The sequence below is a fragment of the Oncorhynchus mykiss genome, chromosome 21 (assembly GCF_013265735.2).
Source record: "Oncorhynchus mykiss isolate Arlee chromosome 21, USDA_OmykA_1.1, whole genome shotgun sequence".
NCBI classification, from domain to species: domain Eukaryota; kingdom Metazoa; phylum Chordata; class Actinopteri; order Salmoniformes; family Salmonidae; genus Oncorhynchus; species Oncorhynchus mykiss.
This window is the reverse complement of record NC_048585.1, coordinates 26,555,104-26,572,156: the sequence shown is the minus strand read 5'-3', so window position 1 is coordinate 26,572,156 and position 17,053 is coordinate 26,555,104. Positions and strand designations below refer to the sequence as shown.

The window sequence follows — 17,053 nt, the reverse complement described above, 5'->3', positions numbered from 1 at the left end:
TATTGTACCCACAGCGTTTATTGAAACACGACCCCAACCAAAAACCGTGGATTGATGGCAGCATTCGAGCGAAACTGTTTTTAATCAGGGCAAGGTGACCGGAAACATGACCGAATACAAACATTGTAGCTATTCCCTCCGCAAGGTAATCAAATAAGCTAAGCGTCAGTATAGAGACAAAGTAGAGTTGCAATTCAACGGCTCAGACACGAGAGGTATGTGGCAGGGTCTACAGTCAATCACGGATTACAAAAAGAAAACCAGCCCCGTCGCGGACCAGGATGTCTTGCTCCCAGACAGACTAAAAAACTTCTTTGCTCACTTTGAGGACAATGCAGTGCCACTGACACGGTCCACTACCAAAACCTGCGGACTCTCCTTCACTGCAGCCGACCTGAGTAAAACATTTAAACGCGTTAACCCTCGCAAGGCGGCAGGCCCAGACGGCATCCCCAGCTGCGTCCTCAGAGCATGCGCAGACCAGCTGGCTGGTGTGTTTACGGACATATTCAATCAATCCTTATCCCAGTCTGCTGTTCCCACATGCTTCAAGAGGACCACCATTGTTCCTGTTCCCAAGAAAACTAAGGCAACTGAGCTAAACGACGACCGCCCCCCGTAGCACTCACTCCCGTCATCATGTCAAGGACCATATCACCTCCACTCTACCTGACAACCTTGACCCAGTCCAATTTGCTTACCGGCCCAAAAGGTTCACAGACGACACAATCGCAACCACACTGCACACTGCCCTAACCCATCTGAACAAGAGGAATACCTATGTGAGAATGTTGTTCATCGACAGCTCAGCATTTAATAACATAGTACCCATAGACACTGGGTCTCGACCCCGCCCTGTGCAACTGGGTACTGGACTTCCTGACGGACCGCCCCCAGGAGGTGAGGGGAGGTAACAACATCTCCATACCGCTGATCCTCAACACTGAGGCCCCACAAGGGTGTGTTCTCAGACCTCTCATGTACTCCCTGTTCACCCACGACTGTGTGGCCATGCACGCCTCCAACTCAATCATCAAGTTTGCAGACGCCACTACAGTGGTAGGCTTGATTACCAACAACGACGAGACGGCCTACAGGGAGGAGGTGAGGGCCATCGGAGTGTGGTGTCACGAAAATAACCTCACACTCAATGTCAACAAAACAAAGGAGATGATCGTGGACTTCAGGAAACAGCAGAGGGAGCACCCCCCTATCCACATCGACGGGACAGTAGTGGAGAGGGTAGTAAGTTTTAAGTTCCTCGGCGTACACATCACGGACAAACTGAATTGGTCCACCCACACAGACAGCGTGGTGAAGAAGGCGCATTAGCGCCTTTTCAACCTCAGGAGGCTGAAGAAATTTGGCTTGTCACCAAGAGCACTCACAAACTTTTACAGATGCACAATCGAATCGGGCTGTATCACCGCCTGGTACCGCAAATGGCTTTCCAGAGGGTAGTGAGGTCTGCATAATGCATCACCGGGGGAAAACTACCTGCCCTCCAGGACACCTACACCACCCGATGTCACGGGAAGGCCATAAAGATCATCAAGGACAACAACCACCCGAGCCACTGCCTGTTCACCCCGTTATCATCCAGAAGGCGAGGTCAGTACAGGTGCATCAAAGCAGGTACCGAGAGACTGAAAAACAGCTTCTATCTCAAGGCCACCAGACTGTTAAACAGTCACCACTAACATTGAGTGGGTGCTGCCAACATACTGACTCAACTCCAGCCACTTTAATAATGTAAAAATTGATGTTATAAATGTATCACTATCCACTTTAAACAATGCCACTTCGTATAATGTTTACATACCCTACATTACTCATCTCATATGTATATACTATACTCGATACCATCTACTGCATCTTGCCTATGCCGTTCTGTACCATCACTCATTCATATATTTTTATGTACATATTCTTTCATTCCTTTACACTGTGTGTATAAGGTAGTTGTTGTGGAATTCTTAGGTTACTCGTTGGATATTACTGCATTGTCAGAACTAGAAGCACAAGCATTTCATCACTCGCATTTTAACATCTGCTAACCATGTGTATGTGACAAATAAAATGTTTGTTTATTTTATTTTATTTGATATACACAAGACACAGATTGTCCTTATGGACTGAAATGGGAAATATATAAAATAAGAAAAAAAACATTTTCCCAAACAGTGTGTCTAAACTCTGGAGTCCAAACACCAAGCGCGCCCTAGACCTTCTGTCTGAGGACCCACTAGGTTCACCTAGCCACATAATACACACAGGCACAAACAACCTGCGAACACAGCAGGAAAGGGCGGCCACAGCACTGAAGGGAGTGATTGAAAAAGCTTCTACTACTTTCCCCAATGCACAAGTGGTTATCTCCACTCTGCTACCACGAAAAGACTTCCACCTTGCTACCATACAGCGGGTAAACGCAAGAATTTCCCGTGACTGTGCCTCAAAACCAAATGTTTTCCTGGCCCACAACCCTGGACTTGAACAGCCTCTATGACCAGGTCCACCTATACAAGGCAGCAGAGCCCACCTTTGCCTGGACTCAAAAGGATATCGCTCTCAAACACAGCCCCAACATTTCACACAGGAGCAACAGATCAATAGACACTCCGACCAGACCAGGGAGACACTCTCCCAGACCTGCGGAACCCCCCCCCCCCCCGGCCCTACACATAGAGGTCCAACAATGAGAGGACCTACATCCAGACAACAACAACACAAGCCACATACACACCCCCACCAATCAACACCCCCCCCCCCAAAGTCAACCATAACCACACCCATTTAGGCCCCCTCAGATCAGACTCCTGCAGCTCTGTCGCATGCTGGGTATGTACATAGTCAATGGTAGGCTTCGAGGGGACTACTATGGTAGGTACACCTATAGCTCTTCTCTTGGCAGTAGTACTGTAGACTACTTTGTCACTCACCTCAACCCAGAGTCTCTCAGAGCGTTCAGTCAGCCCACTGACACCCCTGTCAGACCACAGCAAAATCACAGTCTACTTGAATAGAGCAATGCTCAATCATGAGAAATCAAAGCCAAAGGAACTGAGTAATATTAAGAAATGCTATAGATGGAAGGACTGTAGTGTGGAAACCTAAAAACAATTAGGCCACAACAAATGCAATCCCTTTTAGATAACTTCCTGGACAAAATGTTCCACTGTAATAGTGAAGGGGTCACTTGGTAGTAGAAAATCTTAACATTATATTTGACCTCTCAGCTTCCCTATCAAATCTAATAATCTCAAATAGAAAACCAAAGAAAATGAACAACAATGACAAATGGTTTAATGAAGAATGCAAAAATCTAAGAAAGAAATTGAGAAACCTGTCCAACCAAAAACATAGAGACCCGGAAAGTCTACACCTTCACTATGGTGAATCACTAAAGCAATACAGAAATACACTATGGAAAACGAAGGAACAGCAAGTCAGAAAAAAGCTCAATGTAATTGAAGAATCCATAGACTCTAACCACTTGGGAAAACACTAAACAAACAACACAAATAATTACCTATCCAAAATGGAGATGTATGGGTAAACCACTTCTCCAATCTTTTTGGCTCTATAACAAAGAACAAACAGCAAAAACATATACATGATCAAATACAAATCTTAGAATCAACTATTAAAGACTACAAGAACCCACTGGACTCCAATTACCTTGAATGAACTACAGGACAAAACATGTTTTGATGGTATCCTCAAAGAAATAATCAAATATACAAGAAATTGCAATTGGCTATAATAAAACTCTTTAACATCATCCTTAGCTCTGACATCTTCCCCAATTTTTGGATCCAAGGAATGACCACCCCATTCCACAAAAATTTGACCCCAATAACTACCGTGGGATATGCGTCAACAGCAATCTTGGGAAAATCCTCTGCATTATCATTAACAGCAGACTCATACATTTCCTCAGTGAAAACAATGTACTGAGCAAATGTCAAATTGGCTTTTTACCAAATTATCGTACGACAGACCACGTATTCATCCTGCACACCCTAATTGACAAGAAAAAAACCCAAAGCAAAGGCAGTCTTCTCATGCTTTGTTGATTTCAAAAAAGCTTTCGACTCGATTTGGCATGAGGGTCTGCTATACAAATTGATGGAAAGTGGTGTAGGGGAAAAACATACGACACTATTTAATCCATGTACACAAACAACAAGTGTGCGGTTAAAATAGGCAAAAAACTGACCAATTTCCCCCCACAGGGCCGTGGGGTGAGACAGGGATGCAGCTTAAGCACCACCATTCTTCAACATATATATCAACGAATTGGCGAGGGCACTAGAACAGTCTGCAGCACCCGGCCTCACCCTACTAGAATCTGAAGTCAAATGTCTGCTGTTTGCTGATGATCTGGTGCTTCTGTCACTAACACAAGGAGGGCCTACAGCAACACCTAGATCTTCTGCACAGATTCTGCCAGACCTGGGCCCTGACAGTAAATCTCAGTAAGACGAAAATAATGGTGTTCCAAAAATGGTCCGGTCTCCAGGACCAGAAATACAAATTCCATCTAGACACCGTTGCCCTAGAGCACACAAAAAACTTGACATACCTTGGCCTAAACATCAGCGCCACAGGGCTGTGAACGATCTGAGAGACAAGACAAGAATGGCATTCTATGCCATCAAAAGGAACATAAAACTCAACACACCAATTAGGATCTGGCAAAAAATACTTGAATCAGTTATGGAACCCATTGCCCTTTATGGTTGTGAGGTCTGGGGTCCGCTCACCAACCAAGAATTCACAAAATGGGACAAACACCAAATTGAGACTCTGCATGCAGAATTCTGCTAAAATATTCTCCATGTACGATGTAGAACACCAAATAATGCATGCAGAGCAGAATTAGGCCGATACCCGCAAATTAGCAAAATCCAGAAAAGAGTTGTTAAATTCTACAACCACCTAATAGAGAGAGAGAGAGAGAGAGAGAGAGAGAGAGAGAGAGATGTAAAGTTCTGTAGCAGCTGTTAGGCACATGAAATGTCTGTGTTTAAACAGCCCTTTGGATAATGGAATCCATAATTATACACAACCACCACTTGGGGACTTACAGGTGGAAACACACTCACGTTCACATACTCTCGCACACACATGCTAATTTACAACCTATAGACCCATAGGGTGTGTGGCTCTGAGAGGAAACAGGTTGTTCATGCTAAAGAGGTGCCACTGCTTCAGGCGTACATACCTGTACAATCATATATACATACATTCACAGACTCTTACTATAGGTATTCTACTCCCAGTGTATAATGCTGAAATCGTACTGACATTTTCAAGAGCTCTTAAACCATGCCCCATGGTCAGAAGAAGAAATGAGTTTGGCCAAATGAAGCCAGTCAAAACGACTTCAAGACTTTCCCAACCTTGTTAAACTGTCTGTCAACAAGTTCTCTGTTTTCAGACTGGGAATGTTGATCTGAACCAGCTTGCATCATGCTGCACTTCCCATTGTGACACAATGACCAATTTTCTCCCTTTCTAATAGTCTCGCTTTCTCTTTATAGTCATCCATGTGGATCCCTCTATCTCTCTCAATTCAATTAAATTCAAGGGGCATTATGGGCATGGGAAACATTGCCAAAGCAGGTGAGGTAGATAATATACACAAGAGAAATGAGCAGTAAACATCACACATACAGAAGTTTCAAAAGAATAAAGACATTACAAATGTCAAATTATGTATGTACAGTGTTGTAACGATGTGCAAATGTTTAAAGTACACAGGGGAAAATAAATAAGCATAATTATGGGTTGTATTTACAATGGTGTTTGTTCTTCACTGGTTGACCTTTTCTTGTGGCAACAGGTCACAAATCTTGCTGCTGTGATGGCACACTGTGGAATTTCACCCAGTAGATATGGGAGTTTATCAAAATCGGGTTTGTTTTCGAATTCTTTGTGGATCTGTGTAATCTGAGGGAAATATGCGTCTCTAATATGGTCATACATTGGGCAGGAGGTTAGGAAGTGCAGCTCAGTTTCCACCTCATTTTGTGGGCAGTGTACACCTAGCCTGTCTTCTCTTGGGAGCCAGGTCTGCCTACGGCTGCCTTTCTCAATTGCAAGGCTATGCTCACGGAGTCTGTACATAGTCTAAGCTTTCTTTAAGTTTGGGTCAGTCACAGTGGTCAGGTATTCTGCCACTGTGTACTCTCTGTTTAGAGCCAAATAGCATTCTAGTTTGCTCTGTTTTTTTGTTAATTCTTTCCAATGTGTCAAGTAATTATATTTTTGTTTTCTCATGATTTGGTTGGGTCTAATTGTATTACTGTCCTGGGGCTCTGTGGGGTCTGTTTGTGAACAGAGCCCCAGGCCCAGCTTGCTTTGGGGACTCTTCTCCAGGTTCATCTCTCTGTAGGTGATGGCTTTGTTATGGAAGGTTTGGGAATCACTTCCTTTTAGGTGGTTGTAGAATTTAACGGCTCTTTTCTGGATTTTGATCATTAGTGGGTATCGGCCTAATTCTGCTCTGCATGCATTATTTGGTGTTCTACATTGTACACGGAGGATATTTTTTCAGAATTCTGCATGCAGAGTCTCAATTTGGTGTTTGTCCCATTTTGTGAAATCTTGGATGGTGAGCAGACCCCAGACCTCACAACCATAAAGGGCAATGGGTTCTATGACTGATTCAAGTATTTTTAGCCAGATCCTAATTGGTAAGTCGAATTTGATGTTCCTTTTGAAGGCATCGAAGGCCCTTCCTGCCTTGTCTCTCAGATCGTTCACAGCTTTGTGGAAGTTACCTGTGGCGCTGATGTTTAGGCCAAGGTATGTATGTTTTTTGTGTGCTCTAGGGCAACGGTGTCTAGATGGAATTTGTATTTGTGGTCCTGGCGATTGGACCTTTTTTGGAACACCATTATTTTCGTCTTACTGAGATTTACTGTCAGGGCCCAGGTCTGGCAGAATCTGTGCAGAAGATCTAGGTGTTGCTGTAGGCCCTCCTTGGTTGGTGACAGAAGCACCAGATCATCAGCAAACAGCAGACATTTGACTTCAGATTCTAGTAGGGTGAGGCCGGGTGAATACATGGTCTGTTGTACGGTAATTTGGTAAAAAGCCCATTTGACATTTGCTCAGTACATTGTTTTCACTGAGGAAATGTACGAGTCTGCTGTTAATGATAATGCAGAGGATTTTCCCAAGGTTGCTGATGACGCATATCTCTCTCTCTCTCTCTGAGGGGTGTCAGAAGGTATTCTAGCTATATTTAACCCTTGGCTGTAGGGCCAGGGGGTGAGCCTGAAAATAGACCAGCCATTATTTAGCATGGCCACTCACTAGGTTAACCACTATGCTATTCTCTGTGTGTTCCTCGACTGAGACAGGATCAGTGGTGTCTTGGGAATCCCAATGTTTAAGGTTAGACAGGGGTAACAAGAGCTGACCCTGGTGCAGATGTTCAAGATGTAAACACATCCCACGACCTTGTCACTCCCACCATGTGACCCGTGCTCAAAGCATGCTGAGATTTCCCCCATACAGTGATGGTCTGGACCCTCCCATATAAGCTCAAATACAACATACACATACACAAACACGTGCACACACACACACACACACACACACACTCCCTCCTCTATACACATGCATATACTTATTAACTTCTTATGGCTGCAGGGGCAGTATTGAGTAGCTTGGATGAAAAGGTGCCCATTGTAAACGGCCAGCTCCTCAGTCTCAGTTGCTAATATATGCATATTATTATTAGTATTTGGATAGAAAACACTCTAAAGTTTCTAAAACTATCAAAATATTGTCTGTGAGTATAACAGAACTGATATTGCAGGCGAAACCCTGAGGCAAATCAAACCAGGAAGTGGCTTCTATTTTGAAAACTCCATGTTCCATAGCCTCCCTTTGCTTGATTTAAAGGGATATCAACCAGATTCCTTTTCCTATCGCTTCCTCAAGGTGTCAACAGTCTTCAGACTGTAACGGATCGCGTCCTCCTCTTCTGAGGAGGAGTAGCGAGAAGGATCGGAGGACCAATGTGCAGCGTGGTAAGTGTCCATAATGTTCAATCAAACACAACAGAACACTGGAACAAAACAATAAATGTGAATAAACGAAACAGTCCCGTGTGGTAACAAACACTGACACGGAAGACAAACGCCCACAACTCAAAAGTGAAACCAGGCTACCTAAGTATGAGTCTCAATCAGGGACAACGATTGACAGCTGCCTCTGATTGAGAACCATACTAGGCGGAACACAGAAATCCCAAATTATAGGAAAACAAACATAGACAACCCACCCAACTCACGCCCTGACCATACTAAAACAAAGACATAACAAAGGAACTAAGGTCAGAATGTGACACAGACATAGTTTCAGGCATTGATTTTGAAAAATGAGCCAGAAAGATAACATCGCGTCAAGTGGTCGCATGAGTTTTGCTCACGCAACAGAGTTTGGACAGACATTGCTTTTCCCTCTCCTACTGATAAAGACATTTGCGGTTGATATATTCATGCGGTTGATATATTCATTGATTATATATTTTAAAAACAACCTGAGGATTGATTATAAAAAATGTTTGACATGTTTCTGTGGACATTACGGAAACTATTTGGAATTTGTCTGCGTTGTCGTGACCGCCCTTTCCTGTGGATTTCTGAACATAACGCGCCAAACAAACCGAGGTATTTTGGATGTAAAAATAATCTTTATGGAACAAAAGGAACATTTATTGTGTAACTGGGAGTCCCGTGAGTGAAAACATCCGAAGATCATCAAAGGTAAACTATTAATTTGATTGCTTTTCTGATTTTCGTGACCAAGCTACTTGATGCTAAGTGTACATAATGTTTTGTCGAGCGATCGATAAACTTACACAAACGCTTGGATTGCTTTCACTGTAAAGTATATTTTCAAAATCTGACACGACAGGTGGATTAACAAAAGGCTAACCTGTGTTTTCCTATATTGCACTTGTGATTTCATGAATATAAATATATTTTGTAATATTCATAGAATGTGGCGCTATGCAATTCAGCGGTTGTTGATGACAATTATCCCGTTAACGGGATTGCAGCCATAACAAGTTTAAGAACAGCCTGAAAAATAGCAAGGTCCGTCATGGTCTCACCAATCCTTCTAATCCCTAATATTTATGTCGCCATATATCTGCTTTCTCTCTCCTCGGCTCATTTCTCTATGAACAGTTGCAAGTTCCCTTGGTCTGCATTAAAATCATTGACTAAGGAGCAGAAGGTTGTTTCAGCCAATTAATACACTGAAGGAAGTGATTATTGGCACGATAAAACACAGGTTGACCCTGGACAAGTGGACAAAACCACTAAGCGTGCACACACACACACACACACACACACACACAGGGAATATAGAGTTTCTGTTCATGTTTTCTACCTTGGAATCTAGAAGTGCTATAGACTAGTGTGTGGCTGGGGAAACAGTTTGTGGTTTCATATGAACACGCTCCAGTGGTCCTGGTTGTGGCATTGGCTAACCCACCCTCGCCTCTTCAGAATCCAGCCTAACCTGATGCCAGCCTGGCCTCTCCTCTCTCCAAGACCCAGCCCAGTACAGCAGCATGCCAATGTACCTCCACAACCACATACTGAAGTAATTAGCCAAACACAATCCCACATACACTTATCCACATTAGCCTATGTGGCTGTGGACTGTCACCTGGGACACACCCACCAACTCCAACTCACTCACTCAAAGAACAGATTGATCATACAGGCTTATGACAAGTCTTACAGTGCATTTATAAACACATCATAATACATTTTACCCATCTTTAAGCGTAAAGTGTTATCAAAGATTGCCCTGCTGTTTACCACTGAAGCCAGTATGCCACCAAGTATGTGGATATGAGTTTAACTAGACGAGTTGAACAAGTACGAATGAGTTCAGGTTTTGTGAACTAAACCAGGTGAGACCAGGAGTGATGGTGAGTATAGGTGGTGTGGTGATGTTACCTGGGGCACTCCGAGCCAGTCGTCAGCCTGCTGCATGGCCTCCCTGGCATTCTCCACAGGCTGGCTAGGATCCCACGTCTCCCAGTCAGGACACAGGCCTACATGACAGGGAGGGAGGGAGAGGGGAGAGAGGGAGCATTTAGTCATGGGACCACAGTACACAGAGAATCAACATAGGTCCACCCACTACGATTCGCTATAATCATGACAACAACTGCCAAACCATGTTTACCCGCAATACTTTGCCTCTACAGTAGAGACAAGGAAGAGTGAACTGGTAAATTCTTAGAGAGCGGTGAGTTACTTTTTTCCTGATGTCCGACTGTGGGTCACTTTGAACAAAGCTGACATACACACACACACACACACACACACACAATTCATTTAATTGGATTATCAGGGAGTGGCGTGAGGATGAGAGATGTAGGAAGCCTCAGACGACACACAAACACTACACAGTTCTCACTACACATGTCATCACTACACAGTTCTCTATCCACCAACCTGGTCTCAGCATTTTGTATTATTCTGTACGTAAATCCGAGACACTAGATTTAGTATATGTTACGTTTCATATGGTATGTATTAATTTGTTGATGTCCATCATCCATTTTGTATGATATGTTACGAATAACAATTCCTATGATATGTTACGAATAACAATTCCTATGATATGTTACGAATTTGAAAAACGTACAACATGTTACAAATTTCCAAAACAAACAACATGTTAGCTAGGTGGCTAATGCTAACAATCGCTAGCTGGCTAACATTAGCAAGTTTAGGGGTTAGGATTAAGGTTAGGGTTAAGGGAAGGGTTAGCTAAAAGGTTTAAGGGTTAGGGGAAGGGTTAGCCAACATGCTAAGTAGTTGCAAAGTAGCTAAAAAGAAGTAAGAAGCTGAAAAGTTGCTAAAATGCTAAAGTTGTCCGTGATGAGATTTGAACACGCAACCTTTGTGTTGCTAAACATTCGCATTGTATGCCCACCCATCCACCAAAACCAAGCACCCTCCTTTTATTTTTTGTCTTATGTAACCTTCTGTCTTATATAACCATACCAAATGTAACATATAGCATAATACTAATTTGCGTGTCCCGGATTTGCATGTACTATGTTATGTCTAGTCTCGTCTATGAGTCCAGGCTGTATCCACAGACTGTGGAACTGGAGAGCGGGAGCACTACTCAATGTGACAGAGTGGTTTGGTGTTTTTTACTGCTGTTTCTCCCACCTCACTAAACGGCAATACATTTTCCACAAGTCTCATTAGCTGTCATGGATGTCTCTATTGCAATTCCATCCAGAATGTTCTCAGCTCAGGGTGACTTCCTTGCGCAAACCTCACTACTGCCAGGAGCGGTATGAAAACAGAGGCGTGAGGCAAAAGGATACTAAACAAATACATGGCAGAGAGTGAGTGTGTGAGGGGGCTCTCGGGGGAATTTGAAAAACGAACAGGAGAGGAACATAAACCCCTAAAGCATTCTCCCACACTGCTAAAAAGCTGTACCTGACCCTCATATTTGTTTGTGTTCCATAAACAAACACAAGCCACGAGAAAACCTTTCCTTAATTTACTTCTACGGACAATACACTTAACTTTCACTGTTTTACTGTCCACCCTTACTTCTAACGAGAGGCCTCTGCCCTGTTCCTTTTGTTCCTTAACAACATACATGAGCACACACACACACACACACACACACAAACACAATCATGTGTTCGGCAGGAAATGTGGTGTGCTACATGTGTTTTCACTTATTGCGTTCCTCGCTGCTGTGTTCTCTACTCTGACGCTCACCATGCTGTTACAACAGCCAGAAACTCACTGCAGCCTGCAGCACACCCATGTTCAGCGCCTTGCGGGGAAGGGGTTTGGCTGAACCAGGGGAACTTGAGGTGTCAGGACCAATTAGTTACGCAATAGAGGATAGCAGGTCTGAGAGCAGTTTGAGTTTCACCCAAAACAGTTATTATATTTGACATTTACATTTTAGTAATTTAGCAGACGCTCTTATCCAGAGTGACTTACAGTTAGTGCATTCATTCATAGCTAGGTAGTACAAGCACATATCACAATCGCAGTAAGTACATTTATCCTCATTAAAGAAGTTATCAGCAAAGTCAATGCTAGTAGGAAAATAAACGTGCAATATTGTTTTTATGCTCCACTGTATGTTTCACATTTCATGCTTAATGGGTGAACGTTCCTGAATGTTCCATTTTGTGCTGATGAGAAGAGGGCCGCCTCTAGCGTTTTTGGGCACCCTAAGTGAGATTTGGTTTTGCCAGGGATGGAGAAAAAAAATGGCATTTTCAAAGCTAATTCCCTGTTTGCCATGAATTATGAGTGGCTAACAAAATCAATCGGGGCCCCATGGAGGTCAGGGCCCCTGAGTACGGGCCAAGTTGCAGCTCGTAGTCTGCATATAGGCAGAGGTGGTACTGCGAGAGAATGTGAGAGAATTGCACTTTGCCCTAACGCTACGTGTACTGTGAGAGTATAGCTTGTCCTGGATCTATCAGTGTAAATGTTTCAGTGAGAGCAGAGAGAAACAGAGCCCTGTATGGTCAAAGTCTAGAATATAACCTGTTACTTAGTCCTGCACTGTGTCAGAGACAGAGCTCTGTGTAAACACTGCTAATACAGACACCTAGACAATAAACACACACTTACTCTGAAAAACCAAAATGTGCACACACACGAACACACACACACTCACGATTAGGCACGTACACCATAAATTCACATGTAAAGTACAAACGCACACGCACCCACACACCCACTCTGTGACCCCGTTGCTCTGGGTAAGTGAATTAAACAGGTTCAGTATGTGGGAGAATGGAGTCGTTGTTTGTTTATTGTTCACCCACCTTAGCCCCCCTCCAACACACTTCTCAACTTCATGCCTGAGCAAACACTCTTTGTCAGGCACACAAACACACATAAACACACACTCAGAAGCATGCAAACACATGAAAACAAATAAAGCACGCACATTCACACATCGGCTTTCTCTCACATGCACACGCACACTCACACACCTACAAAATACAAAACACCTATACACACATACAGACACTCAGTAAACAAAAAGACAGCGCACCTCAGTTCTTTGCTTCATTTCTCTGGAGTAACTAACTCTGTGAACCTATTAATGCCATTCCACTCATCTGGTCTCACACCATTTGTACAAACACAGGATTAGTAGCTCTGTTGAACAAGATGTGTCTACTGACCCAAGGTCAGTCTGAGTTTGCCTTGGAACCATGTCTTAGAAAGCCGTACTGCCTGCCAGGAGCCTAGTCCAAGTTAGTAGAGGCCTTCACCGAGAGAGCCAAGCCTAGAGTTATGAAACCTTCCCCAGCGGGGATCACTCTATCTAGGGCAGTTGTCGGGCAAGTCCACCTGGCTAGGCCCTGACGACCCTGATCTCTAATTACCGGCTATGCACTATCTCTCTGTGGTTTGGGGATTCGAAATGTCTGTGTTTTTAGGTGCTCTATGGTAGTCCCTGCACCATAACCTCTACCCCCACCCCACAGAACATGCCATGCATACACGCACCAAAAATAAACATTCTCATTGTCATCAAATCAAAGTCTATTTGTCACATGTGCCGAATACAACCGGTGTAAACCTTACAGTGAAATGCTTACTTACGGGCAATAACAAACAGTGGGATATTTACCGTTTTTACAATCACAATTATTCACGGTGTTGTACGTTAAGAGATCCCCTTCTGCCCACCACTGTTTTAAACAGCTGTTAGTTGAGCATTTGTGGCCTTTCTGTTAGCTTGAATGAGTCTGGATATTCTCCTCTGACCTCTCTCATTAACAAGGTGTTTTTCCCACAGAACTGTCGCTCACTGAATGTGTTTTGTTTATCGCACCATTCTCTGTAAACTCTAGAGACTGTAGTGCATAAAAATCCCAGGAAGGCAGCTGTTTCTGAGATGCTGGAATCACCATGTGTGGCATCAACAATCATACCAGGGTACCCAGTCCAGAGCGTCCGGCTACAGTACCCAGTCCAGAGCGTCCGGCAACGGTCTATAGACTGGAACCTACCACGACAAGCCGCAGACCGGAACCTACCACAACGGGTCGCAGTCCGGAACCTACTAGTCCGGATCCGCCAGAGTCTCCCTCCAGTCCGGATCCACCAGAGTCTCCCTCCAATCCAGAGGTGCCACTCACTCCAGACTCGACCATCAGTCCAGTGGCGTCCTCTAGTCCATGGTCGGCGGTGAGGGTTCCCGCTCTGGAGACATTAAGTAAGGGTGAAGTGGAGTGGGGTCCATGTCCTGAGCCAGAACCGCCACCTCGGAGTCATACCCACCCACACCCTCCCATATAGGTTTAGGTGTGCGGCCGGGAGTCCACATCTTTTGGGGGGGGGGGGGTGTACTGTCACGCCCTGACCTTAGTATTCTTTGTTTTCTTTATTGTTTTGATTAGGTCAGGGTGTGACATGGGTGATGTATGTGTACTTTCTAGGGGTTTTGTAGGTTTATGGAGTCGTTTACTATCTAGGTGTTTATGTATGTCTATGGTTGCCTAGATTGGTTCTTAATTAGAGGCAGCTGTTTATCGTTGTCTCTAATTGGGAACCATATTTAGGCAGCCATCTTCTTTGGGTATTTCATGGGTTATTGTCTATGTCTAGTTGCCTGTGTCTGCACTAGTATTATTATAGCTTCACTTTTGTATAGTTTGTTAAGTGTTCTTCGTCTTCATTAAAAGTATGTATTCATCTTACACTGCGCCTTGGTCTCCTCCATTCGACGAACGTGACAGTCTGTAGTATTCTCTTTACTAGTCCTTTTACAGTAATGTACTTATGTGTTGTACCATAATGAAACATGTATCACATGTTTTGTACTACAATATTTAATGATTGAACGAGCAACTACACAGTGAAACTATCGGTATCTTGTGTGTGGGAGATCTAAATTAATGTTCCTATGGTATTTCGTGATAAATTTGTTATTTGAAACAATGATTCTGCAAGTGCAAGGTTTCTTTAAAGATATGAATGCACAATGCAATGTTTTGAACATTGGACAGCCTGTGTTACAAGTGATGACCGTTTTGAGTTTTGTGTCTAGAGTTTAGATAAATGACCACAAGGTTCTGAAATGAGTGCCAAAGGGATTGTAAAAAAAATTAAGTAAAAAATAGGTATTAGGTGAACAATAGATAAGTAAAGAAATAAATACAACTGTAAAAAGACAGTGGCTATATACAGTAGCAATGCTATATACATGCGCCGGTTAGTCGGGCTAATTGAGATAGTATGTACATGTAGGTATGGTTAAAGTGACTATGATATGATAAACAGAGAGTAGCAGTAGCGTAAAAGAGGGGTTGGTGGGTGGTGGGATGGGACACAATACATAGAGTCCGGGTAGCCATTTGATTACTTGTTCAAGAGTATTATGGCTTGGGGGTAAAAACTGTTGAGAAGCCATTTGGTCCTAAACTTGGCGCTCCGGTACCGCTTGCTATGCGGTAGAAGAGAGAACATTCTATGACTGGGGAGGCTGGGGTCTTTAACAATTTTTAGGGCTTTCCTCTGACACCGCCTGGTGTAGGTAGAGGTCCTGGATGGCAGGCAGCTTAGCCCAAGTGATGGACAGGGCTGTACACTCTGTAGTGCCTTGAGGTCAGAGGCCGAGTAGTTGCCTTACCAGGCAGTGATGCAACCATGATGTTGCAGCTGTAGAACCATTTGAGGATCTGAGGACCCATGCCAAAACATTTTAGTTTCCTGAGGGGGAATAGGTTTTGTCGTGCCCTCTTCATGACTGTCTTGGTGTGTTTGGACCATTCTAGTTTGTTGGTGATGTGGACACCAAGGAACTTGAAGCTCTCAACCTGCTCCACTACAGCCTCGTCAGAGAGGATGGGGGCGTGCTTGGTCCTCCTTTTCCTGTAGTCCACAATCATCTCCTTTGGCACCATCCGGCCAGGTCTCTGACCTCACTATAGGCTGTATCGTCATTGTCGGTGATCACGCCTACCACTGTTGTGTCAGCCGCAAACTTAAAGATGGTGTTGGAGTCGTGCCTGGCCACACAGTCGTGGGTGAACAGGGAGTACAGGAGGGGACCCCGTCAGGAAGTCCAGGATCCAGTTGCAGAGGGAGGTGTTTAGTTCCAGGGTACTTAGCTTAGTGATGAGCTTTGAGGGCACTATGGTGTTGAACGCTGAGCTGTAGTCAATGAATAGCATTCTCTCGTAGGTGTTCCTTTTGTCCAGGTGGGAAAAGGCAGTTGAGTGCAACAGAGACTGCATCATCTGTGGATCTGTTTGGACGGTATGCAAATTGGAGTGGGTCTAGGGTGTCTGGGATAATGGTGTTGATGTGAGCCATTACCAGACTTTCAAAACACTTCATGGCTACAGACGTGAGTGCTTACGGGTCTGTAGTCATCTAGGCAGGTTGCCTTAGTGTTCTTGGGCACAGGGACTATGATGGTCTGCTTGAAACATGTTGGTATTACAGACTCAGTCAGGGACATGTTGAAAATGTCAGTGAAGACACCTGCCAGTTGGTCAGCACATGCCCGGAGCACTCATCCTGGTAATCCGTATGGCCCCGCGGCCTTGTGAATGTTGACCTGTTTAAAGGTCTTTCTCACGTCGACTACGGAGAGCGTGATCACACAGTCGTCCAGATCAGCTGATGCTCTCATGCATGCTTCAGTGTTGCTTGCCTCGAGCATAAAAGTGATTTAGCTTGTCTGTTAGGCTTGTGTCACTGGGCAGCTCGCGGCTGTGCTTCCCTTTGTAGTCTGTAATACTTTGCAGGCCCAGCCACATAAGAAGAGTATCGGAACCGGTGTAGTACGATTTAATCTTAGCCCTGTACTGGTGCTTTGCCCGTTTGATGGTTGGTCGGAGGGCATAGCGGGATTTCTTATACGCTTCTGGGTTAGAGTCCCACACCTTGAAAGTGGCAGCTCTACCCTTTAGCTCAGTACGAATGTTGCCTGTAATCCATGGCTTCTGGTTGGGGTATGTATGTACGGTCACTGTGGGGAC

At 44.2% G+C, this 17,053-nt stretch overlaps 1 protein-coding gene across 10 annotated transcripts in view; it reads right to left on the bottom strand.

Moving 5' to 3' along the window:
* Positions 1-17,053, bottom strand: part of LOC110500158 (filamin-C) — a 97,800-nt gene that overhangs the window by 46,054 nt on the left and 34,693 nt on the right. For all 10 annotated transcript variants that reach the window (XM_036957487.1, XM_036957488.1, XM_036957494.1 and 7 more), the window contains exon 3: positions 9,999-10,096. In XM_036957487.1, coding sequence (XP_036813382.1) covers positions 9,999-10,096 — 98 coding nt within the window. The remainder of the gene's footprint in view (positions 1-9,998; positions 10,097-17,053) is intronic.